At 43.2% G+C, this 27,595-nt stretch overlaps 1 protein-coding gene across 1 annotated transcript in view; it reads left to right on the top strand.

The window, feature by feature from the left end:
- tafa3a (TAFA chemokine like family member 3a) overlaps positions 1-27,595 on the top strand; it is a 112,787-nt gene that overhangs the window by 35,205 nt on the left and 49,987 nt on the right. The window contains exon 2 of the mRNA XM_062038231.1: positions 4,361-4,473. Within this exon, the coding sequence (XP_061894215.1) occupies positions 4,362-4,473 (112 nt within the window). The 5' untranslated portion in view covers position 4,361. The remainder of the gene's footprint in view (positions 1-4,360; positions 4,474-27,595) is intronic.

Below are 27,595 nucleotides of genomic sequence, written 5' to 3'. Positions count from 1 at the left end.
ATTACTGAGGTCTAGACGGAGAAGAGGAGTGTTTGCAGCTGGCTGTGGTTTTGTTGTCTCTGGCACATATTTGCTTCAGAGAAGATATGTTCCTCCTTTACGCTGACGACAGGAAGCTTGCTGTAAAAACTGATGTTTGCATGCTGAAGCCCATGTTCAACACACACTTTAGTGCTCTACATGCAGCATTAATCAGCTTCCAGTATCAGCCCCTTTTTACCGCTAGAGAGTGCATCACTATGTTTCCGTCGCATATGTTGTGAAATGACTTATTTACACAGAATGTTTATTTACATACCTTCATTGTTGTGTCTGTAACACGGCAGTACAACGGCTGATCAAACAAAACAGAAGTCATGGTCATGGACCCACAAGCTGCGCAAGCTAGCTCTCCAATCAGCTAAACAGACTCAATAACTCCACTGTGACGTTTTTGGTGAATTTATTGAGGAATTTGTGAAAGTGAAACAATACAAAAAAGAATGCCATTGTAAGTTTATAATACTAACACAGACACTTGTAAACCTGTTAGCATATTAGCTCATGCTAACGATGCTAGCTTGATTACAATACGATAGCACATACAAATATGCATGAAAACACTCCTACAGACATTACACATGGGACGCTTTAGTAAGTAAGAATTGATTTAGTTATATTGTAAAACTTACAAACCTTGCTTGGCGTGATAAATGGAGAATCCTTATGAGTAGAAACGCTATGGATGCTAGAAGACCAAACGGCACTTGTACGTCTGGTTGAAAACACTAAGTGGAAGGATACTGCAGCATCTGCAGTGAGCAAACTCGTCCAAAAGATGGCGCCATAGCACAAACAATAAAACACCTTTTCAATGTATTTGCTGCAGGACAGAAGTACAACACGTAAACAAAATAAATGGTTTATAAATATTTAATGATAGGTTCCTTACCCGGGCAGCACGGTGGCAGAGGGGTTAGTGCGTCTGCCTCACAATACGAAGGTCCTGAGTAGTCGTGAGTTCAATCCCGGGCTCGGGATCTTTCTGTGTGGAGTTTGTATGTCCTCCCCATGACTGCGTGGGTTCCCTCCGGGTACCTCCAAAGACATGCACCTGGGGATAGGCCCCTCCCACCTCCAAAGACATGCACCTGGGGATAGGTTGATTGGCAACACTAAATGGTCCCTATTGTGTGAATGTGAGTGTGAATGTTGTCTGTCTATCTGTGTTGGCCCTGTGATGAGGTGGCGACTTGTCCAGGGTGTACCCCGCCTTCCGCTCGATTGTAGCTGAGATAGGCTCCAGCGCCCCCCGCGACCCCGAAGGGAATAAGCGGTAGAAAATGAATGGATGGAAGGTTCCTTACCCATGTTAAAATAAACTGTTTATAAATATTTCATAATATGTTTTTTGTTAAAAGACTAATCCAAGAAGTACAACACATAAACAAAATAAATTGTTTATAAACATTTAATATTATCCATCCATCCATTTTCTACCGTTTGTCCCGTTCGGGGTCGCGGAGGATGCTGAAGCCAATCTCAGCTGCATCCGGGCGGGGTACACCCTGGACAAGGAAGGGGGAGTACATCCTGGACAAAGAAGGCGGGGTACACCCTGGACAAGGAAGGCGGGGTAGACCCTGGACAAACAAGATTGGGTAGACCCTGGACAAGGAAGGCGTTGTACACCCTGGACAAGGTAGGTGGGGTACCCCTGGACAAAGAAGACGGGGTAGACCCTGGACAAGGTATCCAATCCAATCCACTTTATTTATATAGCACATTTAAACAACAAAAATGTTTCCAAAGTGCTGCACAACAATATTAAAAACAGTATTAAAAACAATATTAAAAACAATCAAATATTATCTTTACCTCCACCAATGACTGAAGAAAAACAAAAAATAAATAAATATAGAACCAATATAAAAACAATATAAAAATAAATATGAAAAAAAAACGATTTTAAAGGGAAAAACCAATTAAAACAGTAAATAGAAATCAAAATGTATAAAAAAAAACACGGAGGACAACAGAGGACAGAGGACCACACAACTCACGTAGTGTTAAAAGCCAAAGAATAAAAGTGGGTCTTAAGACGAGACTTAAAACACTCCACTGTGGGGGCAGTTTGAACATGGAGGGGCAGAGTGTTCCAGAGCTTAGGGCCGACCACAGAGAAGGCCCTGTCTCCCCTGGATTTAAGTCTCTTCTTGAGCTGGCTCTCGGACCTCAGAGCGCGCGCAGGAGTGTAAATTTGGATGAGGTCTGAGATATACTGAGGTGCCAGTCCATGTATAGTTTTAAAAACAAACAGCAAGGATTTAAAATCAATTGTAAAATGAACAGGGAGGCAGTGCAAACTCTGAAGAATTGGGGTTATATGCTAGTGTTTCCTGGCCCCTGTTAAAAGTCCTGCTGCCGCATTCTGGACTAACTGCAACCGGGAGAGAGCTTTTTGGCTAATGCCAGCATAAAGTGCATTGCAGTAGTCCAGGCGACTAGAAATAAAAGCATGCACGACTTGTTCAAAAAGGTTAAAAGATAAAAATGGTTTTACCTTTACTAAATGACGAAGATGATAAAAACACAATATTAAAATGCCATTGACTTGTTTGTCAAGTTTAAATTAAAATGGCTGTCTATAGTGACGCCAAGGCTGCTGACTTTGGGACGCACATCATTTTGCAATGGTCCCAAGTCAGTGAGGCGGGGTACACTCTGAACAAAGAAGGCGGGGTAGACCCTGGAAAAGGCGGGGTAGAGCCTGGAAAAGGAAGGCAGTGTACACCATGGAAAAGGAAAGCGGGGTACACCCTGGACAAGTGTACACCTCATCACAGGGCCAACACAGATAGACAGCATTCACACACTAGGGAGCATTTAGTGTTGCCAATCAACCTATCTGTGTTCTTTGTTAAAAGACTAATCCAAGAAGTACAACGTGTAAACAAAATCAATTGTTTATGAAAATTTAATAATAAGTTAAAAGACTAATCCAAGCTTGTATACATGTCCTGATCTCACAAGACAGTTATTATTATTATTATTATTATTATTATTTTTTTTTTTTTTCATTTCCGATCTAGTTTTCCTTCCATTTGCCACCATTGTTTGTGTGTTTGCTGGCCCCCTGTTCCTGGTTGGCAATCAGGATGTACGGTGTGATATTTCTTTGTACCTCGACATGCTGCATGGCTGCCACTACGCTTTTTGTGCACTTTCCGAAACGTTTTTTTTACATGCACTTCTCTTGCTGTCTCTGCACGTGGAGTCCAGACCTCCAGTTGGATTTTCTGAATGTTTGTTGTTAAATCCATCCCACACACCGATTGTCTTAAGTCTTTATCCCAAAAGAAAAAGTCTCTGTGTGTCACCGCAAAGACTGCCAAGGTATCACCACCTCATCCTTGCAAGTTCATCAGCCGGTGTAGAAACCAAGCGTTATAGTACTGGACACCTAACCTGACTCTCACCAGATCCTTGTAGTTCGCTGAGCTCCACACAAGAATCTTGGAAATCTCAATAAGAGACCTATTTCAGAAGGCGGGCCCTTGTAAAAAAATCATTGTATGTGATTGGATAAAGCATTGTCCGTTATTTTGAATGTCATGCTACTTCATCCACTCACATGGAAATCAAGTCGTGACGCTGATGAGAGCGACCCTGGTAAATCCAAACCAGGTCGGAAGAAGAGCCAAAACATCCTTGCTACCAATAAATGCCTTTAAAACCGTACTCTGTTCATCTTTTAAAGAATTAATACTAGATAGATTGGACAAAACAGTTGCAATAGCAGAATCAATGTCAGCACACGACGCAGCGAGGGCTGCGTGCCGCCATTGATGTTTAAATCAAACAGTCGCTTACTTCGCTACAAAATGAGTTTGCAATGCCTTTGAGCTCAGATCCTTGTGTGGAGCTCAGCCAACTACAAGGGTCTGGCGAAAGTCAGGTTACTGGACACCTGGTTCAAAGAGTCCACCAAGGCAGGTTGGTATTGTGTTCAGCTCTTAGGGGGCCTCTCCTTGGGAGATGGAGAGCGGTCCTGGGCCAACCAGAGAGTGCTTGAAGACCACCCAGGTGTCTGGGGCCTGAGAGACCAGTCTATTTAAGAGTCAACAGAAAGGGAGGCCAATGTAATGGAAAATACATTTGAAAGGAGAACAGACCACCAATCCTATGGATGGCCATCCAATTACAACAACTGTAGTTTTCAAGGAATTGGCATGTGTGCCTGTTGTGGTCCCACTAAATCAGCAAATATCTTCACTCAGTCCAAAGTGTTCCCCTGATTGTTGGCTTCAAGCCTGCTGGACTGTACTGTACTCGGTTCATGTCAAATCTGCTTGACCTTTGTCTTGTCTTTTCTACGCAGAATGAAGGTTGGGGACCTGCAGAGAATGTGCAGAAAGACCTTGGTGCTGACCCTCTGCATGGGGACTCTTTGGGGACACTTCAGCACTGCCTCGCCACACCGGAGCCACGTAGGTAAGTGTCTGCCTGGTGGGCTGTCATCACATATTCTACTCCTTCCTGGGAGGAGGTGGTCACTTGTCCAGGGTCTACGCCGCCTTCCTTGTCCAGGGTCTCCCCCCGCCATCCTTGTCCAGGGTCTACGCCGCCTAACCCCAACCCCAAAGGCTTTATATGACAGGAGTTGTCAGCAGTTTTTAGGAATCATATGAGCCAAAGATCCTGTGGCGCTCTGATTACCTGTTGTAATAAAATGCCAATGAATCATTCTCCTTTTAATGCAATGTGCTGCAAAATATTCGTCAAACATTCTGTATATGACAGTTCTTGGAATATTCTGCAAAACAAACAAAAAACTATCTGACAGCAGCTTGTTGATGTTTTGAAAGACCTACTGCAAATATCTTTTATATGACAGGAGTGTCTTGCTGTTTTTTTTTTTTGAGTATTCTGCAAAAAAACAAAAAAACTAAACAAATGTTCCTGCTGTTTTTAGGGATCGTCTGTAGAAACACAAGTCCAGATCCTCTCTAAGACTGGTTTTAGGAACCTACCTCAGATTATCTCTTTACCATGAAGACTTCTCAGAAACTAACTCAGACATGCCACTCCAACATTCTGCTTGTGCTCTTTTTTGGAATATTGTGCAACAATGATATTTAACAAGTACAGTTTGACGGACTTATTGCAAGATAAGAGCCTCTCGGTGTCAAACATGTGGACTGGAAATAATGAAGTACTTGATCTTGTCAGGAACTCGCATGGCTGCCGTTTTTGTGACCCCAAGATGCAAGAACCAGGAGAGCGAAGAGCAGCTATGATGAGTTTTAATCTCATACAAACAGAAAATGAAGCAGTCTAGCATAAAAAGGTTCCAAACATAAGGTGTGATCATCGAGCACTGAGAAGTGCTCAAGACAAGGCATAAATAGCATACATGTTGATTGGCCGCAGGTGTGGACCAGCTGCCAATCAACAGCAGGTGTGTGAATAAACAGTGCTCAGAGGAACAAGCAGGAAGTGGAAACCAAAATAAGAGCACTGATAGAAAATAAATACAAAAACGAGGAAAACAAACAGAAATTAAGTGACAGCTCGTCACAGATCTTTTCTTACTAAATGTATTTGTTCTTTGCATTTCAAGAGAAACAATTGCATATATTTCAACTAATCACACAAACATGATATTATCATGTACTCCAAACTTAGTTTTTGTTCAAGTGAAAGTACAAATAAAATATCTGCTTGACTTTTGAAATGTGATATTGTAAAATGACAATACATCTTACAATTAAACAAAAACAAAACTGTCAGCTCAGCCGTCAGGATTTTACCGTGAGCAACTAAAAAATACCGTAGTAATAAAGCAAAAAACAAGAGCAGATACAAACAGGATAAATGTTTTTCCATTTACAGCAACATGCAATGAACACCATAGTATATTTAAAAATTTATGTAATAATGAAATGTATCTGCAATATCATGACAATAATCCTGTCTGGATGACAGGAACACTCCTGGTTGGGATGTTTCCTGAAAAAAACTCGAGTCAGAGAGTCGGAGTCAGAGAGTCAGAGTCAGACAGTCATAGATTCAGAGTCAGAGAGACAGAGTCAGACAGTCAGAGAGTCAGAGTCAGAGAGTCAGAGTCAGACAGTCATAAGAGTCAGAGAGTCAGAGCCTGATAGTCAGAGTGAGAGAGTCAGACAGTCAGAGTCACAGAGTCAGACAGTCAAAAAGTCAGAGTCAGAGTGACTGTAATAATACTAATAATCAAATGTATGTACTAATTAAATGTATCTGCAATATCATGACAATAATCCTAGTCTGTATGACAGGAACACTCCTGGTTGGGATGTTTCCTGAAGAAAACCCGAGTCAGAGTCAGAGTCCGAGAATCATAGTCAGAGAGTCAGAGAGTCAGAGTCAGAGAGTCAGAGTGAGAGAGTCAGAGAGTAAGAGAGTCAGAATGAGAGAGTCAGACAGCAAGAGGTGAAAGAGTCAGAGTGAGAGAGTCCGAGAGTCCGAGAGTGAGAGTCAGAGTCAGAGAGTCAGAGTGTGAGAGTCCGAGAGTCAGAGTAAGAGAGTCAGAGTCAAAGACTCAGAGAGTCGGAGTCAGAGAGTGAATGTGTGTGTCAGATTGTCATGTCCAACATTGTGTGTGTTATAGTTTGTCATGTCCAACATTGTGTTTGTTAGTTTGTCATGTCCAACATTGTGTGTGTTCGTTTGTCATGTCTAACATTGTGTTTGTTAGTTTGCCATGTCCAACATTGTGTTTGTTAGTTTGTCATGTCCAACATTGTGTTTGTTAGTTTGCCATGTCCAACATTGTGTGTGTTATAGTTTGTCATGTCCAACATTGTGTTTGTTAGTTTGTCATGTCCAACATTGTGTGTGTTAGTTTGTCATGTCCAACATTGTGTGTGTTAGTTTGTCATGTCCAACATTGTGTTTGTTAGTTTGTCATGTCTAACATTGTGTTTGTTAGTTTGTCATGTCTAACATTGTGTTTGTTAGTTTGTCATGTCTAACATTGTGTTTGTTAGTTTGTCATGTCCAACATTGTGTTTGTTAGTTTGTCATGTCTAACATTGTGTTTGTTAGTTTGTCATGTCTAACATTGTGTTTGTTAGTTTGTCATGTCCAACATTGTGTGTGTTAGTTTGTCATGTCTAACATTGTGTTTGTTAGTTTGTCATGTCTAACATTGTGTTTGTTAGTTTGTCATGTCCAACGTCGTGTTTGTTAGTTTGTCATGTCCAACATTGTGTGTGTTAGTTTGTCATGTCCAACATTGTGTGTGTTAGTTTGTCATGTCCAACACCAGAGAAGTTCAAGTACCACTGATAGTCACACACAAGTGTGTGGTACTCTTTCAGGACCCATTTTGGGGCTGCCAGTGACCCACAGGGGGCCCCAAAAAGTATCAGTTACTCAGCTGTGCTCCGTACGGTCACATCAGTACTAGTTGTAATCCACTTTTCCACCACTTCTGGCAGTAATGACAACATCTAACACACAGAAGAAGTCAGGAGTGTTATGTCTTAGACGGGGGAAGGAGACGGCACAACAGCGGAAGTACAAACTCAATGTATTTATTGAGTGATTTATGATTACGTAGGGTGTGTGTGCTACTATGTGTTTGAATGTAAACTACTTGCTGGAATTAACATATGAAGATACCCTAAGGGGTGTTGTCATGCGTGTTGAATGGTGGCGTCCAAATCCAGAGGGAGAAGGCAAAGAAGTCCGGGGGTCCAAGCGTGGTCGTAGTGCAGGAGAAAGCGTCCAAAGTCCAGGCAATGTGTCGGGTAATCAGGAGGGCAATCAGGGTTCAGGGGAATATGGCAGCGGGAGCTGAGACAGGGACTGTGGGAGGAAGGAGAGACAAAGGAGATCAAAAACAAGGTACGAGGAAACAAGCACAGGAGAAGAACACAAGAAATCTGCGTTCAAAGAACTCCGGCTTATTAGTGATTCCCAGAGCCAAAAAAAAGTCTGCGGGCTATAGAGCGTTTTCTATTCGGGCTCCAGTACTCTGGAATGCCCTCCCGGTAACAGTTAGAGATGCTACCTCAGTAGAAGCATTTAAGTCCCATCTTAAAACTCATTTGTATAATCTAGCCTTTAAATAGACCCCCCCTTTTTTAGACCAGTTGATCTGCCGTTTCTTTTCTTCTCTCCTCTTCTCCCCTGTCCCTTGCGAGGGGGAGTTGCATAGGTCCGGTGGCCATGGATGAAGTGCTGGCTGTCCAGAGCCGGGACCCCGGGTGGACCATTAGCCTGTGCATCGGTTGGGGACATCTCTGCGCTGCTGACCCGTCTCCGCTCGGGATGGTTTCCTGTTGGCCCCGCTGTGGACTGGACTCCCGCTGATGTGTTGGATCCACTGTGGACTGGACTTTCACAATGTTATGTCAGACCCACTCGACATCCGTTGCTTTCGGTCTCCCCTAGAGGGGGGGGGTTACCCACATATGCGGTCCTCTCCAAGGTTTCTCATAGTCATTCACCGACGTCCCACTGGGGTGAGTTTTTCCTTGCCCGTATGTGGGCTCTGTACCGAGGATGTCGTTGTGGCTTGTACAGCCCTTTGAGACACTTGTGATTTAGGGCTATATAAATAAACATTGATTGATTGATTGATTGAAGAACACTGGTGGGAAGTCAGAGATGTGAGCTTACTGCAAGCAAAGCAACGTTCCGACGAGGAGTAGTTAGCGGCGAGGCTCTTTATCCTGTCGTCCGTAATCACTGCCAGGTGTCTTGATTAATGATTGTCTCCAGCTGCGGCGGCATGTGGGTACGGCCTGCACAGCGAGTGTGGGTGCGGTCTGGACGTACTCAGAGTGGAGCTGCTGAGTGCTCCCGCAGACAAGGGAGAAACAGACTGTGCGTGTGTTGTAACAGGGAGCTAAAGACATAGATACGTTTCTTAAAGCTGCGGTACCTTAGTTATATTTTAGAAGTAAAAAATCATAGAGTACATCATAACAGTCATCATTTATGAAATGTTCATCTGCCTGCTGTCTGGGACTCATAATCAAGTCTTTTATTCAATAAAACCCTGGAAGACAAAATCAGTTGTCTTGGTGGTGGTTAATAAGTCCTCCAGATCCAACTTAGTCTGGATCAAAATGAAGAGTCAGTTTACTAATTCACTATATTCAATTCTAGATTTGAGTGGTCCTTGAACAACTCCACCCTACAGTCAAGCCCCACCTGGACCCACTCAAATTTGCCTACCAGCCCCGACTAGGAGTGGAGGACGCAGTCATCTACCACACCCACCTAGACAAGCCTGCGAGCAGTGTGAGGGTCATGTTTTTTTACTTCTCCAGTGCTTTCCATACCATACGGCCTGGGCTACTGGGTGTGAAGTTGGAGACGATGCAGGTGGAGACCCCTTGGTGCCCTGGGTTGTTGTTTACCTGACTGACAGACCACAGTACATGCGACTGCAGGACTGTGTGTCTGACAGGCTGGTCAGCAACACCGGGGCCCCGCAGGGCACAGTCCTCTCCCCCTTCCTCTTCACCATCTACACCACCGATTTCCACTATCACTCAGAGTCCTGCTACCTTAAGAAGTTTTCTGATGACTCTGCGATAGTAGGGTGTATTAAAGGCCTACTGAAACCCACTACTACCGACCACGCAGTCTGATAGTTTATATATCAATGATGAAATCTTAACATAGCAACACATGCCAATACGGCCGGGTTAACTTATAAAGTGACATTTAAAACTTCCCGGGAAATATCCGGCTGAAACGTCGCGGTATGATGACGTATGCGCGTGACGAAGTCAGAGTAACGGAAGTTATGGTACCCGTAGAATCCTATACAAAAAGCTCTGTTTTCATTTCATAATTCCACAGTATTCTGGACATCTTTTGCAATTTCTTTAATGAACAATGAAGGCTGCAAAGAAGACAGTTGTAGGTGGGATCGGTGTATTAGCAGCGGACTACAGCAACACAACCAGGAGGACTTTGTTGGAGCGCTAGCCGCGCTAGCCGCGCTAGCCGCGCAAGCCGCTGACCTCACCTTGACTTCCTACGTCTCCGGGCCGCCAAACGCATCGGGTGAAGTCCTTCGTCCTTCTGCCGATCGCTGGAACGCAGGTGAGCACGGGTGCTGATGAGCAGATGAGGGCTGGCTGGCGTAGGTGGAGAGCTAATGTTTTTAGCATAGCTCTGTGAGGTCCCGTTGCTAAGTTGCTAAGTTAGCTTCAATGGCGTCGTTAGCACAGCATTGTTAACCTTCGCCAGCCTGGAAAGCATTAACCGTGTATTTACATGTCCACGGTTTAATAATATTGTTGATTTTCTATCTATCCTTCCAGTCAGGGGTTTATCTTTTTGTTTCTATATGCAGTTAAAGCACGATGCTATCACGTTAGCTCGTAGCTAAAGCATTTTGCCGATGTATTGTCGTGGGGATAAAAGGCACTGAATGTCCATTTCGCGTTCCCGACTCATTTTCAAGAGGATATAGTATCCCAGGTGGTTTAAAATACAAATCCGTGATCCACAATAAAAAAAGGAGAGTGTGGAATCCAATGAGCCAGCTTGTACCTAAGTTACGGTCAGAGCGAAAAAAGATACGTCCATCACTGCCTCTCAAGTCCTTCACTGTAACGTTCCTCATCTACGAATCTTTCATCCTCACTCAAATTAATGGGGTAATCATCACTTTCTTGGTCCGAATCTCTCTTGCTCCATTGTAAACAATGGGGAATTGTGAGGAATACTAGCTCCTGTGACGTCACGCTACTTCCGGTACAGGCAAGGCTTTTTTTTATCAGCGAGCAAAAGTTGCGAACTTTATCGTCGATTTTCTCTACTAAATCCTTTCAGCAAAAATATGGCAATATCGCGAAATGATCAAGTATGACACATAGAATGGATCTGCTATTCCCGTTTAAATAAGAAAAAATCATTTCAGTAGGCCTTTAAGGATTGTGATGATGAGGAACACAGGGCACTGGTGGAGGACTTTGTCACATGGTGTGGAAAGAACCACCTCCAGCTTAATGTGACGAAGACCAAGGAGCTGGTTGTAGACCTGGGAAGGAGGAGGAGTACTCCGGCAACCCCTGTTTCCATCAGGGGGGTCGATGTGGACATGGTTGAGGATTATAAATACCTCGGAGTACACATGGACAACAAGCTGAATGGGTCAAAACACGCTGAGGCACTCTACAAGAAGGGACAGAGCCGCCTCTACTTCCTCAGGAGGCTCGGATCCTTCAACGTCTGTACAAAGATGATGAAGATGTTCTACGAGTCGGTGGTGGCGGGCGCCTTCTTGTACGCCGTGGCCTGCTGGGGCAGCGGGCTGAGAGCGAGGGACGCAAACAGACTGGACAAGTTGGTAAAGAAGGCCAGTAATGTGGTGGTAGTGGAGCTAGACTCTCTGGCGGTGGTGTCAGAGAGGAGAAGTCTAGCAAAACTCCTAGCCATTATGGACAACACCTCCCACCCACTACACTCGGACCTTGCGGGGAGAATGAGCACGTTCAGTGGAAGGCTCAGACTCCCAAAATGCAACACGGAACGACACAGGAGGTCCTTCATACCGACAGCCATCAGACTGTATAATGCATATGTTCCTTGACTGCACTTAAATGTAGAGTATATGTAGAATATATGTATATTATTTATATATTATATATCATATTAATAATATGTTATATATATTATATTATTTATTATTATTCGTGTCTATTGTGAGCGAACTGTGGTGCTGAATTTCCCCCTGGGATCAATAAATTACTTTCTATTCTATTCTATTATATAAACGCTTTTTGATACAGCACGAGTTATTTATGACTCTCCTGAAAAAAAGGGATAGCCCTGATTTAGATTTTTGCTTCTGCCTATGGATCATATACTGTTTTTACCAGGTCGATGGATCATATACAGTTTTTTTTATCAGGATCATATACCGTTTTTACCAGGTCAATGGATCATGTACAGTTTTTAACAGGATCATATACAGTTTTTATCAGAATCAAAATCAGAAATTAATATTTTTAGCACAATCCCATTCAAGATCAGACAAACATTACAGGGAGACAGAACAGGATCGCTGAAGGGTCTGCAAATACAGTTTTTATCAGGTCAATGGATCATATACAGTTTTCATCAGGATCATATACAGTTTTTATCAGGTCAGTGGATCATATACAGTTTTCATCAGGTCAATTGATCATATACGGTTTTTATCAGGATCATATACAGTTTTTAATCAGGATCATAGGCTATAGGAGATGAAAACTCTGACCTCAAGTCCTCCTGCTGCCTTGTAGGCTATGCTTCTTTAGGCAAAGGCTAGGAGATGCACACTTAATTTGAGAAACGTGGGAAACTGGGTAAGACTTTATAGACTGTGGTAGCGGGAGAAGTACGGAGGCCGCGTTGATGATCCTCTTTATGGGAAATGGTTCCATAGAGAAGTAACCGGATGTGAGACTGACTTTGGCCCTAATTCCCTTGCAAAAAGTCTGCCAGACACAGGAGATGAATTGGGGACCACGGTCTGACACGACATCCATGAGGATCCCATGCAGTCTGATGACGTGGTTTTGTGAGAAGTTCTGCGGTCTCAGCGGCGGAGGGAAGCTTGGAAAAGGGAATGAAGTGTGCCCTTTGGAGAATCTGTCGACTATTGTCAAAATGGTGTCTTTACATTGAGAGGTGGGGAATCCACAGCGATGTGGGACCAGGGCCGGCAGGGGATGGGCAGTGGACACAACAGGCGGGCTGGGGGGCTATGGGAGCAGATGGTGAAAGTGGCAACAAACTCCCGGGTATCAGCCTCCATGGATGGCCACCAAAAACGTCGTTGGATAAATGATAGTGACCTGTAAACTCCAGGATGACAAGCAAAGACACTGGAATGACCCAAGTCCAATACCTTCGGGCACAGTTCCTTGGGAACAAACAGTCTGTCGAATGGTCCCCCGTCCGGACCCAAGTCAGAGCGCAAAGCTTCCCTGACCAGACTCTCGACCTCCCAAGTTACCATGCCCATAATACGAGCAGGAGGTAGGATGGGTTCCGTTGTGGGTGGGCTGGAGGGTTTCTCCGAGAACTGCAGAGAGAGGGCATTTGCCTTCGTGTTGCGGGAGCCTGGTCTGAAAGACAGTGTGTAGTCAAAACGGCTGAAAAAATGTGACCATTGTGTCTGACGGTCGTTGAGCCTCTTAGCGTAGCAAATGTGGATGAGGTTGTGGTGATCCGTCAGGACGGAAAATGGGTGTTTGGCCCCCTCCAGCCAGTGCCTACACTCTACCAGAGCCTCGTGGACTGCCAACAGTTCACGGTTCCCCGCGTCATAATTCCTTTCAGCAGGAGAGAGACGTCTGGAAAAGAAAGCACAAGGGTGCACCAAATTGTCCTACCATGAGCGCTGGGAAAGCACAGACCCAATACCGGAATCGGAGGCATCACCTCCACCGTAAAAGGACTGTTAGGGTCAGGATGGACTAGCACCGGGGCTGAACTAAAGCTCTCCTTGAGGGTCTGGAAGGCTGTGCTGGCCTCCTTGGACCACTGAAAAAGCGAAAGTGTAAACGTGAGAGAATGAAGAGGAGCGGCTACCTTGCTGAAGTCCCGGATGAAGCGACGGTAGAATCCCGCAAACCCAAGAAAAGGCCTCAGTTCTGTGCGGGTGGTGGGTTGGGGCCACTCAATCACCGCCTCAACCTTCCTAGGGTCGGCCTTGATATGCCCCTTCTCAATTATATACCCCAAAAATCCGACAGAAGGGGAATGCAACTCCCACTTCTCGGCTCTGACGAATAACCGGTTCTCGAGCAGGCACTGAAGAACCAGGCAAACGTCTCTCTGATGCTCCTGTAGGTCTTTAGAAAACACAAGAATGTCATCTAAATAAACAATGACAAACTGGTCCAACATGTCCCTCAAGACGTCATTAACTAATGCCTGGAAGACAGCAGGGGAATTAATAAGTCCAAAGGGCATTACCCTGTACTCAAAATGGCCCAGGTGTGTGTTGAATGACGTTTTCCATTCGTCATCCTCCTTGATGCGGACGAGATGGTAGGCGTTGCGGAGGTCAAGTTTGCTGAAAATGGTCGCCGAGGTAATGGGCTCGAAGGACGAACTCAGGAGGGGAAGTGGATACTTGTTCTTTATGGTGATGTTATTTAATTGACGGTAGTCGATGCAGGGCCGCAATGAACCGTCCTTCTTAGACACAAAGAAAAATCCTACTGCCACTGGAGACTTCGATGGGGTGATGATACCAGATGTGAGAGAGTCTGTAATGTAGTCTTCCATGGCTTGTTTCTCAGGAAGGACAAGGTTGTACAGGCGGCTAGATGGAAGGACAACATTGGGGATTAGTTTGATGGTGCAGTCATAAGGTCTGTGTGGGGGAAGGGAGAGAGCACGATCCTTGTCGAAGACTGCGGCAAGATCATGGTAAACATAAGGAATATTGGACCGGTCAGGGGGAGGTGACGTAGGTCTGGGACTATCCGACCGGGGTAATGCAGATTTCAGACAGTGTTCATGACATGCCGTACTCCAGGCCAAGATGTTTCCCGAGGACAAGGAAATATGAGGGTCGGGTTTCCGGAGCCAGGGACGCACAAGGACAAGTGGACCGATCGGCCATCAAGGATCCAAAGGCTGAGGGTCTCTGTGTGGTTGCCCGAGAAGGTCAGGGATAAGGTTTCCGTGCGATGTGTAATAGGTCCCTGTGGGTGTCCATCCAGGGCTTGAGCCGGTAGTGAGGTGTCCAGGGGCAAGAGACTGATTTTGTCCTTTCGGGCAAACTCCTGGTCCATAAAGCTATCGTCGAAGGTCAGGCTCTTCGAGCTCCAGGACAGGGTAGCCAGGGAGAGAATGCCAGGGTCTTTGATGACTTGGGGAACAGAAGTGTGGCCCACTAGGATTACCCTTGCTGGGGAGGGTTGAATTTTGGCCGCGTCGGGCAAGTCTTTATTGCGTGCCCCGCTAACCCGCAATAAAGACAAAGGCGCTGCCGAAACCTCCTCTCCCTCTCATCTGCCGCTAGGCGTGCTCTGCGTAGCTGCATGGGTTCCTCCGTCTTGACTGGTATGAAGAAAGCGGTTGGTGGAACCATGCTGGTGTGATTAGCGGGCTCGAACTTGGGACTTGAGGGAGAGAATGCAGGTGTTCGAGTCTCAACAGGGGTAGGTCTGGAGACTTGGTAGAGAGCTGTTTGTCTTTGTTCTGCAGCTCACTCAATTAATCTCTGGTCCATTCGGAGAGCCAACATGATGAGGTCCTGATAAGAGGTTGGACGGTCCCGTAATAGGCCGTCGTTGATGTCCTCACTTAGTCCCCACCGGTACATACTCGAGTGCCTTGTCGCCCCACTCACTGTCGTCCGCGAGAGTGCGAAATTCGAGGGTGTAGTCAGCTACGGAGCGGGATCCCTGCTGAATGAAATGCAGGCGGAAGGCAGCGTCCCCCCCTGTCCACCGGGTTATTGATTATGGAATCCATTCTAGCAAGCAGGCTAGTGAAGGCAACCTGCAGCTTGTTCTCCAGTGAAGAGAAGCGCTCTTGGTGCTGCTGGAGTATCCCGTGCATCGCAGCTACTTCGGGGCTTATGGGAGCTCGGGGAGGGAGCGTGGTCCGCTCTCTGACAATGCCGTCGGGTTCTGACATGGCCAGAACATACTGTGACAGTACTATGGAAAAGGAGACAGCACTGAGACAGGGCGTTGATAGTTAGTCGTGTTTATCAAACACAAGGACGTGGAGGGTGTAATTAAGCCAAATAAGTATAGTGTGACTATGTGTTGTGCCTAATTGAGTCTTAACCGGAGTTGTTGAAGGTGTGTGTTGAGTGAGAGGCGGAAGTCCAAAAAGGGCAAGGCAAGCTCGGAGGTCCGTGGATAGGCGTGGGGTCAAGGGCAGGAGCGAGGCATCAGAGTCCGTGTCCAAACGAGAGGTCAAGATCCAGGAAGGCAGCAAGAAGACCAGAGGGACTCCGGGAAAACAAGAAACACACCTTGAATCCGTGAAACAAAGAGGGACTGCAGGAGAACGACAAAGGACAACACAAGATGAGCACAGAGGTGGGGAAACACAGAGAGTGTGAATGCACATGGAGAAAAAGCCAGAGACGTGTGGGCTTACAGTACTGCGAGATGTAGCTACGTTCTGGCACTGGAACGTAGGTTGCACCGGCTCAAGAATAGTGGTGCCTCATCAGCGTCAGGTGTGTGGATTGTAGATTACCTGCAGCCGCGCGGAGGGGAACGCTCGTGTGCGTGTCCAGAGGTGCGCTCATTGGAGTGCACAGATGGATGAGAGCCGGCAGGAGCCTGAGCCGTAACAATATATATATATATATATATATATATATATATATATATATATATATATATATATATATATATATATATATATATATATATATATATATATATATATATATATATATATATATACTGCGATGAGGTGGCAATTTGTCCAGGGTGTACCCCGCCTTGCGCTCGAATGCAGCTGAGATAGGCTCCAGCACCCCCCACAGCCCCGAAAGGGACAAGCGGTAGAAAATGGATGGATGGATGGATATATATATGTATATATATATATATATATATATATATATATATATATATATATATATATATATATATATATATATATATATATATATACATATATATATATACAGTATATATATATATTGACCTATTGACTTTCTATGATGTGCTGGGACATATTAAATGGATTGTCTACACAGATGTTTGGACAATGTAGTTTGACTACAAACACCTCTGCCGAGGCATTTAATGGGTGGTCTTACATGGCCGCCAGGTGGTTATTGGGTGATGCAGTACGCCCCTGACTGAACTAACACTTTGCTAATCACGCTGCAGAGGTAAAGTCCAGGTGGGCCCAATAAACAAACCTCTTCAGCCGCAGAGCTGTTCAATCTTTCGCCGCACAGCAATGCCACGTTATCACCTTTAATAAGAACGCCGCAACGCTATCACCTTTAATAAGAGCGCCGCCACGCTATCACCTTTAATAAGAGCGCCGCCACGCTATCACCTTTAATAAGAGCGCCGCCACGTTATCACCTTTATTAAGAGCGCCGCCTCAGAGCAACGCCGCCATTCAATACCTGCTGGTGAAAGAGTGGCCAGGGAGCGGCAAGGGCAGAGGGGACGTTAGCGTGCTAACAAGTCACAATGTTTACACTTCAAAGTGCACCACTGGTAATTGAAGTCAAATGATCCGTTCCAGGGTCAAACCATGGCTAACAAAACCTTTTTAGCCAAACATGCAATGTAACATTTTAAGGAGAACTTTCCTGCATTAACTTGAGATGAATCACTCAGGTCATTCTGAGCGTACACACCTTTACCTGAGCCAAGGACGGCTACCTGGAAACTGTGTGGGATGCTCAGTGATCATACTTCAAAGAGGAGTCAGGTTACTCCAACAGGGGTGTAATTTATTACAACACATTGTAGAAGTCATGTTAAAAATGTTTGGGTAAATAAATGAAGTACTTTGAAATAATGGGCAAGTAAATAAATAAAGTACATTGAAGTAATGGGCAAATAAAGCTTCTTTTATAGACTCAACGGTTATATTGAGTACACTCAAAGGCTAAAATTAAGTAGACTCAAGGGTTAAAATTAAGTAGACTTAATGTTTAAAATTAAGTAGACTCAATGTTTAAAATTAAGTAGACTCAAAGGTTAAAAGTAAGTCGACTCAATGGTTAAAGTTACGTAGACTCAAGGGTTACAATTAAAATTAAGTAGACTCAAGGGTTAAATGTAAGTGGACTCAAGGGTTAAAATTAAGTCGACTCAAGGGTTAAATTTAAGTGGACTCAGGGGTTAAAATTATGGAGACTCTAGGGTTAAATTTAAATCCAATCAAGGGTTAAAATTAAGTCGACTCAAGGCATAAAATTAAGTTGACTCAAGGATTAAAATTAAGTCTACTCAAGGATTAAAATTAAGTCTACGTAAGGGTTAAAATTAAGTCGACTCAAGGTATAAAATTAAGTAGACTCAAGGTTTAAAATTAAGTAGAATCAAGGGTTGAATTTAAGTAGACTCAATGTTTAAAATTAAGTTGACTCAATGTTTAAAATTATGTAAACTCAAGGGTTAAATTAAGTCTACTCAAAGTTTAAAATGAAGTAGACTCAAGGGTTAAATTTAAGTAGACTCAATGGTTAAATTTAAGTAGACTCAATGTTTAAAATTAAGTAGACTCAATGTTTAAGATTAAGTAGACTTGAGGGTTAAAATTAAGTCTACTCAAGGGTTGAATTTAAGTCGACTCAAGGGTTAAAATTACGTAGACTCAAGGATTAAAATTAAGTAGACTCAAGGGTTAAAATAAAGTCGGCTCAAGGGTTAAAATCAAGTAGACTCAAGGGATAAATTTAAGTCTACTCAAGGGTTAAAATTAAATATACTCAAGGGTTGAAATTAAGGCGACTCAAGGTTTAAAATTAATTAGACTCAAAGGTTAAAATTAAGTCGACTCAAGGGCTAAAATTAAGTAGACTCACGGATTAAAATTAAGTCTACTCAAGTGTTAAATTTAAGTAGACTCAATGTTTAAAATTAAGTAGACTCCACAGTTAAAATTAAGTCGACTCAAGGGTTAAAATTAAGTTGACTCAAGGGTTAAAATTAAGTTGACTCAAGGGTTAAAATTAAGTTGACTCAAGGGTTAAAATTAAGTAGACTCAAGAGTTGAAATTAAGTCGACTCAAGGGTTAAAATTAGATAAACTCAAGGGTTAAAATTAAGTCAACTCAAAGGTTAAATTGAAGTCAACTTAAGGTTTATATTAAGTAGACTCAAGAGTTAAAATTAAGTTTACTCAAGGGTTAAAATTAAGTTGACTCAGGGGTTAAAATTAAGTAGACTCAAGGGTTAAAATTAGGTCGACTCAAGGTTTAAAATTAAGTCAACTCAAGGGTTATAATTCAGTAGATTTAAGTGTTGAAATAAAGTATACTCAAGGGTTAAATTTAAGTAGACTCAATGTTTAATTGAAGTCGACTCAAGGGTTAAATTTAAGTGGACTCAAGGGTTAAATTTAAGTCGACTCAAGGTTTAACATTAAGTCGACTCAAGGGTTAAAAATACGTTGACTCAAGGGTTGAATGTTAGTCGACTCAAGGGTTAAAATTAAGTCAACTCAGGGGTTAAAAGTAAGTAGACTCAAGGGTTAAAAGTAAGTAGACTCAAGGGTTAACATTAAGTAGACTCAAGGGTTTGAATAAAGTGGACTCAAGGGTTAAAATAAAGTGGACTCAAACGTTAAATTTAAGTAGACTCAAGGGTTAATAAGAGTAGATTAAAAGGTTAAAATTAAGTCTACTCAAGGGTTAAAATTAAATATATACTCAAGGGTTGAAATTAAGGCGACTCAAGGGTTAAAATTAAGTCGACTCAAAGGTTAAATTAGGTAGACTCAAGGGTTAGTATTAAGTACCCTAAAGGGTTAAATTTAAGTCGACAAGGGCTAAAATTAAGTAGATTCAAGAATTAAAATTATGTCTACTCAAGGGTTAAAATTAAGCCTACTCAAGGGTTGAAATTAGCTGAACTCAAGGGTTGAAATTACGTAGACTCAAGGGTTGAATTTAAGTAAACTTAATGTTTAAAATTGAGTTGACTCAATGTTTAAAATTAAGTAGACTCAAGGGTTAAAATTAAGTATACTCAAGGGTTGAAATAAGGCAACTCAAGGGTTAAAATTAAGTAGACTTAAGGGTTAAAATTAAGTCTACTCAAGGGTTAAATTTAAGTAAACTCAATGTTTAAAATTAACTTGAATCAATGTTTAAAATTAAGTAAACTCAAGGGTTAAAATTAAGTAGACTCTAGGGTTGAATTTAAGTCGACTCAAGGGTAAAAATTAACTAGACTCAAGGGTTAAAATCAAGTCGACTCAAGGGTTACATTTAAATAAACTCAATGTTTAAAATTAACTTGAATCAATGTTTAAAATTAATTAAACTCAAGGGTTAAAATTAAGTTAACTCAATGTTTAAAATTAAGTCTGCTCAAGGGTTAAAATTAAGTCGACTCAAGGGTTAAAATTAAGCCGACTCATTTTTTAAAATTAATTAGACTCAAGGGTTAAAATTAAGTAGACTTAAGGGTTAAGTTAAATCCGGGACGCAGGAGCAAAGTGTCTGCCTAGTTTGGATGCAGAAGGATGTAATTATAGATTGTAGAAAGAGTAGAAGTATAAACAATAGAACTAGATCTGACTGTGTTGGTTGGATGCATCCATCCATCCATCCATCCATTTTCTACCGCTTATTCCCTTTGGAGTCGTGGGGGGCACTGGAGCCTATATCAGCTACAATCGGGCGGAAGGCAGGGTTCACCCTGGACAAGTCGTGACCTCATCACAGGGCCAACACAGATAGACAGACAACATTCACACTCACATTCACACACTAGGGACCATTTAATGTTGCCAATCAACCTATCCCCAGGTGCATTTCTTTGGAGGTGGGAGGGGCCTATCCCCAGGTGCATGTCTTTGGAGGTGGGAGGGGCCTATCCCCAGGTGCATGTCTTTGGAGGTGGGAGGGGCCTATCCCCAGGTGCATGTCTTTGGAGGTGGGAGGAAGCTGGAGTACCCGGAGGTAACCCACACAGTCACGGGGAGAACATGCAAACTCCACACATAAAGATCCCGAGGCCGGGATTGAACTCACGACTACTCAGGACCTTCGTATTGTGAGGCAGATGCACCGACCCCTCTCCCACCGTGCTGCCCTGGTTGGATGCAGAAAGATGTAATTATAGATTGTAAAAGAGTAGAAGTATGAACAATGGAACTAGATCCTACATCCTGACTGTGTTGGTTGGATGCAGAAGGATGTAATTATAGATTGTAAAAGAGCAGAAGTATGAACAATGGAACTAGATCCTAACATTCTGACTGTGTTGGTTGGATGCAGAAAGATGTAATTATAGATTGTAAAAGAGTAGAAGTATAAACAATGGAACTAGATCTGACTGTGTTGGTTGGATGCAGAAAGATGTAATTATAGATTGTAAAAGAGTAGAAGTATAAACAATGGAACTAGATCTGACTGTGTTGGTTGGATGCAGACAGATGAAATTATAGATTGTAAAAGAGTAGAAATATAAACAATGGAACTAGATCCAAACATTCTGACTGTGTTGGTTGGATGCAGAAAGATGTAATTATAGATTGTAGAAAGAGTAGAAGTATCAACAATGGAACTAGATCTGACTGTGTTGGTTGGATGCAGAAGGATGTAATTATAGATTGTAGAAAGAGTAGAAGTATGAATAAATGAACAAGATCTGACTTTGTTGGTTGGATGCTGCAGTTCCAGTCCTGCCTGTAATTAAAGTCTCCCATGTAAACCATCAAGTCTTCACTGTGTTTATGAGCTCCTTGCAGCTGTTGTTGTGCAAGGTGCAGGAAGAGGTGCATTGTGGGGGATGTGTCCAGAAGGCAGAGGTAGTGTGGAAGCGATGCATTGTGGGGGATGTGGCCAGAAGGCAGAGGTAGTGTGGAAGAGGTGCATTGTGGGGGATGTGGCTGCATTGGCGAGGTGCTAACAGCGTGGAGGTAATTGGCTCTTTGGCACTAAAAGCCTTCCTTGATCTTCCAATTAGAGCGGCCTCCTTTAAGGCCTACTGAAATGAAATTTTCTTATTTAAACGGGGATAGCAGGTCCATTCTATGTGTCATACTTGATCATTTCGCGATATTGCCATATTTTTGCTGAAAGGATTTAGTAGAGAACATCGACGATAAAGTTTGCAACTTTTGGTTGCTGATAAAAAAGCCTTGCCTGTACCGGAAGTAGCGTGACGTCACAGGTTGTGGAGCGCCTCACATCTGAACATTGTTTACAATCATTCCCACCAGCAGCGAGAGTGATTCGGACCGAGAAAGCGACGATTACCCCATTAATTTGAGCGAGGATGAAAGATTCGTGGATGAGGAAAATGAGAGTGAAGGACTAGAGTGCAGTGCAGGACGCCAGGATGTATCCTTTTTCGCTCTGATCGTAACTTAGGTACAAGCTGGCTCATTGGATTCCACACTTTCTCCTTTTTCTATTGTGGATCACGGATTTGTATTTTAAACCACCTGGGATACTATATCCTCTTGAAAATGAGAGTCGAGAACGCGAAATGGACATTCACAGTGACTTTTATCGCCACGACAATACATCGGCGAAACACTTTAGCTACGGAGCTAACGTGATAGCATCGTGCTTAACTGCAGATAGAAACAGAAGAAATAAGCCCCTGACTGTAAGGATAGACAGAAGATCAACAATACTACTATTACTTCTACTATCAGGAGACACCAAACCAAACCCTGGACCTGTAACCACACGGTTAATGCTGTCCCGCCTGGTGAAGCCTAGCAATGCTGTTGCTAACGACGGCATTGAAGCTAACTTAGCTACGGGACCCCGACAGAGCTATGCTAAAAACATTAGCTCTCCTCCTACGCCAGCCCTCATCTGCTCATCACCACCCGTGCTCACCTGCGTTCCAGCGATCAACGGCGCGACGGAGGACTTCACTCCGATCATTGGTGCGGTCGGCGGCTAGCGTCGGACAGCGCGTCTGCTATCCAACTCAAAGTCCTCCTGCCAGAGTTCCTTAAGGCTCTGGATGCTGTGGGACTGTCTTGGTTGACAAGACTCTGCAGCATTGTGTGGACATCGTGGGCGGTATCTCTGGATTGGCAGACCGGGGTGGTGGTTCCTCTCTTTAAGAAGGGGAACCGAGGGTGTTTTCCAACTATCGTGGGATCACACTCCTCAGCCTTCCCGGTAAGGTCTATTCAGGTGACTGGAGAGGAGGCTACGCCGGATAGTCGAACCTCAGATTCAGGAGGAAAAGTGTGGTTTTTGTCCTGGTCGTATTACTGTGGACCAGCTCTATACTCTCGGCAGGGTCATTGAGGGTCCATGGGAGTTTGCCCAACCAGTCTACATGTGCTTTGTGGACTTGGAGAAGGCATTCGACCGTGTCCCTCGGGAAGTCCTGTGGGGAGTGCTCAGAGAGTATGGGGTATCGGACTCTCTCATTGTGGCGGTCCGCTCCCTGTATGATCAGTGTCAGAGCTTGGTCTGCATTGCCGGCAGTAAGTCGGACACGTTTCCAGTAAGGGTTGGACTCCGCCAAGGCTGCCCTTTGTCACCGATTCTGTTCATAACTTTTATGGACAGAATTTCTAGATGCAGCCAAGGCATTGGGAGGGATTTGGTTTGGTGGCTGCAGAATTAGGTCTGTGCTTTTTGCAGATTGTTGGATTAATTTGGCCAGGATCTTCAGCTCTCACTGGATCGGTTTGCAGCGTGAAGCGACTGGGATGAGAATCAGCACCTTCAAGTCCGATCCATGGTTCTCGCACGGAAAATGGTGGAGTGCCATCTTCGGGTTGGGGAGGATACCCTGCCCCAAGTGGAGGCGTTCAACTACTTCAGAGTCTTTTTCACGAGTGAGGGAAGAGTGGATCGCGAGATTGACAGGCGGATCGGTGCGGCTTCTTCAGTAATGCGGACGCTGTATCAATCCGTTGTGGTGAAGAAGGAGCTGAGCTGGAAGGCAAAGCTCTCAATTTACCGGTTTATCTACGTTCCCATCCTCACCTATGGTCATGAGCTTTGGGTTATGACCAAAAGGACAACATCACAAATGAGTTTCCTTCGCCGGGTGGCGGGGCTTTCCCTTAAAGATAGGGTAAGAAGCTCTGCCATCCAGGGGGAGCTCAAAGTAAAGCCGCTCCTCCTCCACATCGAGAGGAGCCATATGAGGTGGTTCGGGCATCTGGTCAGGATGCCACCCGGACGCCTTCTTAGGGAGGTGTTTAGGGCACGTCTGACCGGTAGGAGGCCACGGGGGAGACCTAAGTTACGTTGGGTAGACTATGTCTCCCGGCTGACCTGGGAATGCCTTGGGATCCCCCGGGAAGAGCTGGATGAAGTTGCTGGGGACAGGAAAGTCTGGGCTTCCCTGCTTAGGCTGCTGCACCCACGACCCGACCTCGGATAAGCGGATGAAGATGGATAGATGGATGGATGGATGGATGGATGGATGCGCTTACATAACGGTTGAGTACAATTTTTGGCAACAGTTTTATCAAAAGTCCCGTCCGGGTGTTTTTTTGTCATGAAATTTGCCATCAAGCACCAGTGGGTCTCCTCACTCATCTTTGCCATTTTTTTTTTTTACACAGACCTGATCACTGACAGACCTGATCACTGACAGACTCGATCACTGACAGACTTGATCACTGACAGACCTGATCACTGAAAGACCTGATCACTGACAGACCTGATCACTGACAGACCTGATCACTGACAGACCTGATCACTGACAGACCTGATCACTGACCGACCTGGTCACTCACCGTGTCACAACCTTCAGGTCACCATGTGGGTCAAGGAGCAGAAAAGTCTAAATCTGCATGTATACGCCATTAATGCCAGAATCCTTTGTCATTAATGACTTGAGTTAACTTGTTATGTTTGACAACCATAGTCGTAAAGAAGGATCAATATCAGTATTGGTAACCTTGGCATGGATATTGTGGTTTTGATGTTCTGTTGGTTCTTAACGGTTGGCACTGTCCTGATTTGTTCACACGATACTTTCATGAGCTAAAACAGCAAAACCTAGCGACACGTGAACTTAAGCTACTTATTCTTATTGTTAATATTAGTCAATCATCTTATTGTTATTGTTTATATTAGTCAATCATCTTATTGTTATTGTTAATATTAGTCAGTTATCTTATTGTTATTGTTACTATTAGTCAGTTATCCTATTGTTATTGTTAATATTAGTCAGTTATCTTATTGTTATTGTTACTATTAGTCAGTTATCCTATTGTTATTGTTAATATTAGTCAGTTATCTTATTGTTATTGTTAATATTAGTCAGTTATATTACAATTTTATTGTTAATATTAGTTAATCATCTTATTGTTATTGTTAATATTAGTCAGTTATCGTATTCTTATTGTTAATATTAGTCAATTATACTACAATGTTATTGTTAATATTAGTCAATCATCTTATTGTTATTGTTAATATTAGTCAATCATCTTATTGTTATTGTTAATATTAGTCAATTATACTACATTTTTGTTGTTAATATTAGTCAATTATACTACATTGTTATTGTTAATATTAGTCAGATACTGCAGTGTTGATAATGTGATAGTGACACATGTGTGGGCACTACTAGCAGGAGAACATTGCATGGAGATACTGCAGTGTTGATAATGTGATAGTGACACATGTGTGGCACTACTAGCAGGAGAACATTGCATGAAGATACTGCAGTGTTGAGAATGAGATAGTGACACATGTGTGGCACTACTAGCAGGAGAACATTGCATGGAGTTATTGCAGTGTGTGCACAACATCTAGCTGCTGGAAGAAGGCTGCAGGCTTCCTCCAATGAATCAGTGGGTGGTTCATGTGGTAGTTCTCAGCACACCCTGGGGAGGAGCAGGGCTGCCGACTCATCAGTTTTTTATAGTCCACCTTTCCAGAGCTCATCCTCAGTGGGAGCAAGAAGAAAACTCATTTCAGCTGTCAAGCAGCAATCTGACCTGCGAGGGTAATAAGTCTGATGAGAAAGCAACATTCCAACTTTATTTAAGTGTCTCACCAGGCCCCACTTTAGCTTTGCTTGCTCTCACATGAATAGTAAAGCACAATAAATAATAGATCTGCATATGCACTGTTTTGCTTGCCCTTTTCCAAACACTTCATAAAGGCTCCCCCACACGGATTGACGACACAAACGTCATCAAATGTTATCTACCTCTTTAATATTATACATTTCTTCTAGTTTGTGTGTGGACTTGAAGCTTTTTTTCACAAGGTTGTTTTTATCCACATGAAATGTTGCATACTATGGCCATCTATGATCTTTTAAAGACATTTTACCATCGCTAGAGTTTTTCTTCAAAGAAAAAAAACCAACAACCTTATTTTATACAAGCCGTACCAACTACATTTTTTGTTCCATAGCTGCACTGGACTATAAGTCGATAAGATATATGTTGTAAAATGAGTTATTTACACAGAAATATTCTGTAAATTAACCTTAATTGTTCCCAAACGGTGTCTGTAACACGGCAGTAAAATGGCCGATCAAACAAAACAGAAGTCATGGTCATGGACCCACTAGCTGCGCAAGCTAGCTCTCCAATCAGCTAAACAGACTCAATATGGTGACGTTTTGGTGAAAATACTGAGGAATTTTGTGAAAGTGAAACAATACAAAAAAATAATACCATTGTAAGTTAATAATACTAACACAGGCACTTGTAAACCTGTTAGCATATTAGCTAATGCTAATGATGTTAGCTTGATAACATTACAATAGCATGTACAAATATGCATGAAAACACTCCTACAGACATCACACATGGGACGCTTTAGTAAGTAAGAATAGTTTTAGTTATATTGTAAAACTTACACACGTCGCTTGGAGTGATGAATGAAGAATCCGTACGAGTAGAAACGCTACGGACGACTTAGAAGACGGAACGGCAATGGTACTTTCGGTTCAAAGCTCTAAACGGAAGAGCACTGCAGCACCTGCAGTGAGCGAACTTGTCCAAAAGATGGCGCCATAGCACAAACAATAAAACACCTTTTCAGTGTCTTTGTGTAATTTATTATTTCAAACTATTTGCATTATAGTCGTCCGCGAATACAATTAGGTTTTATAAGCCGCAGAGTCCAAAACGTAGGAAAAAAGGAGGGACTTATAATGTAGAGTATGTGATGGAATTGGGCTGTGACAGTACATCAATCAATCAATCAATGTTTATTTATATAGCCCTAAATCACAAGTGTCTCAAAGGGCTGTACAAGCCACAACGACATCCTCGGTACAGAGCCCACATAAGGGCAAGGAAAACTCACCCCAGTGGGACGTCGATGTGAATGACTAGTGATCAGATATTTAAACTGAACATTAGGCATAGTACATGGAACACATCATGTGAAGAACAGGACCTATAATGTATATGTATTAGTGATCAGATATTTAGATTGAACATAGTACATGGAACACATCATGTGAAGAACAGGACCTATAATGTATATGTATTAGTGATCAGATATTTAAACTGAACATTAGGCATAGTACATGGAACACATCATGTGAAGAACAGGACTTATAATGTATATGTATTAGTGATCAGATATTTAGATTGAACATAGTACATGGAACACATCATGTGAAGAAAAGGACTTCTAACCTGGTTCTTGAACTTTGACATAGCGAGTATGTGACTAACTCAAGTCTGCTGCTCCAGGTCTTTAAATACAAACCCTGAGTTCCTTTCAGGTTCCATCTCACACTTGATTGTTTGCTCAGCAGCTTTAGAGCCTCTCAAATGAGTATTTTCCAAATGCTCTAATTCAATTAGGTCCATTTTGGTGAGTTGCTTCTCAGCAGGCAACATCAATGAAGGTCCATTCTGTGATTACATCTTCTCTTTAATACTTTACTGATGATTGAACACCACTTCTCACCTTCAGAGAGTCTGCTCACTCAGGAATGTTCTTTTTACCAGCTGCCATCAACAT

Source organism: Entelurus aequoreus, linkage group LG26 (genome assembly GCF_033978785.1).
Source record: "Entelurus aequoreus isolate RoL-2023_Sb linkage group LG26, RoL_Eaeq_v1.1, whole genome shotgun sequence".
Classification (NCBI taxonomy): domain Eukaryota; kingdom Metazoa; phylum Chordata; class Actinopteri; order Syngnathiformes; family Syngnathidae; genus Entelurus; species Entelurus aequoreus.
This window is presented reverse-complemented; position numbering and strand designations above follow the sequence as displayed.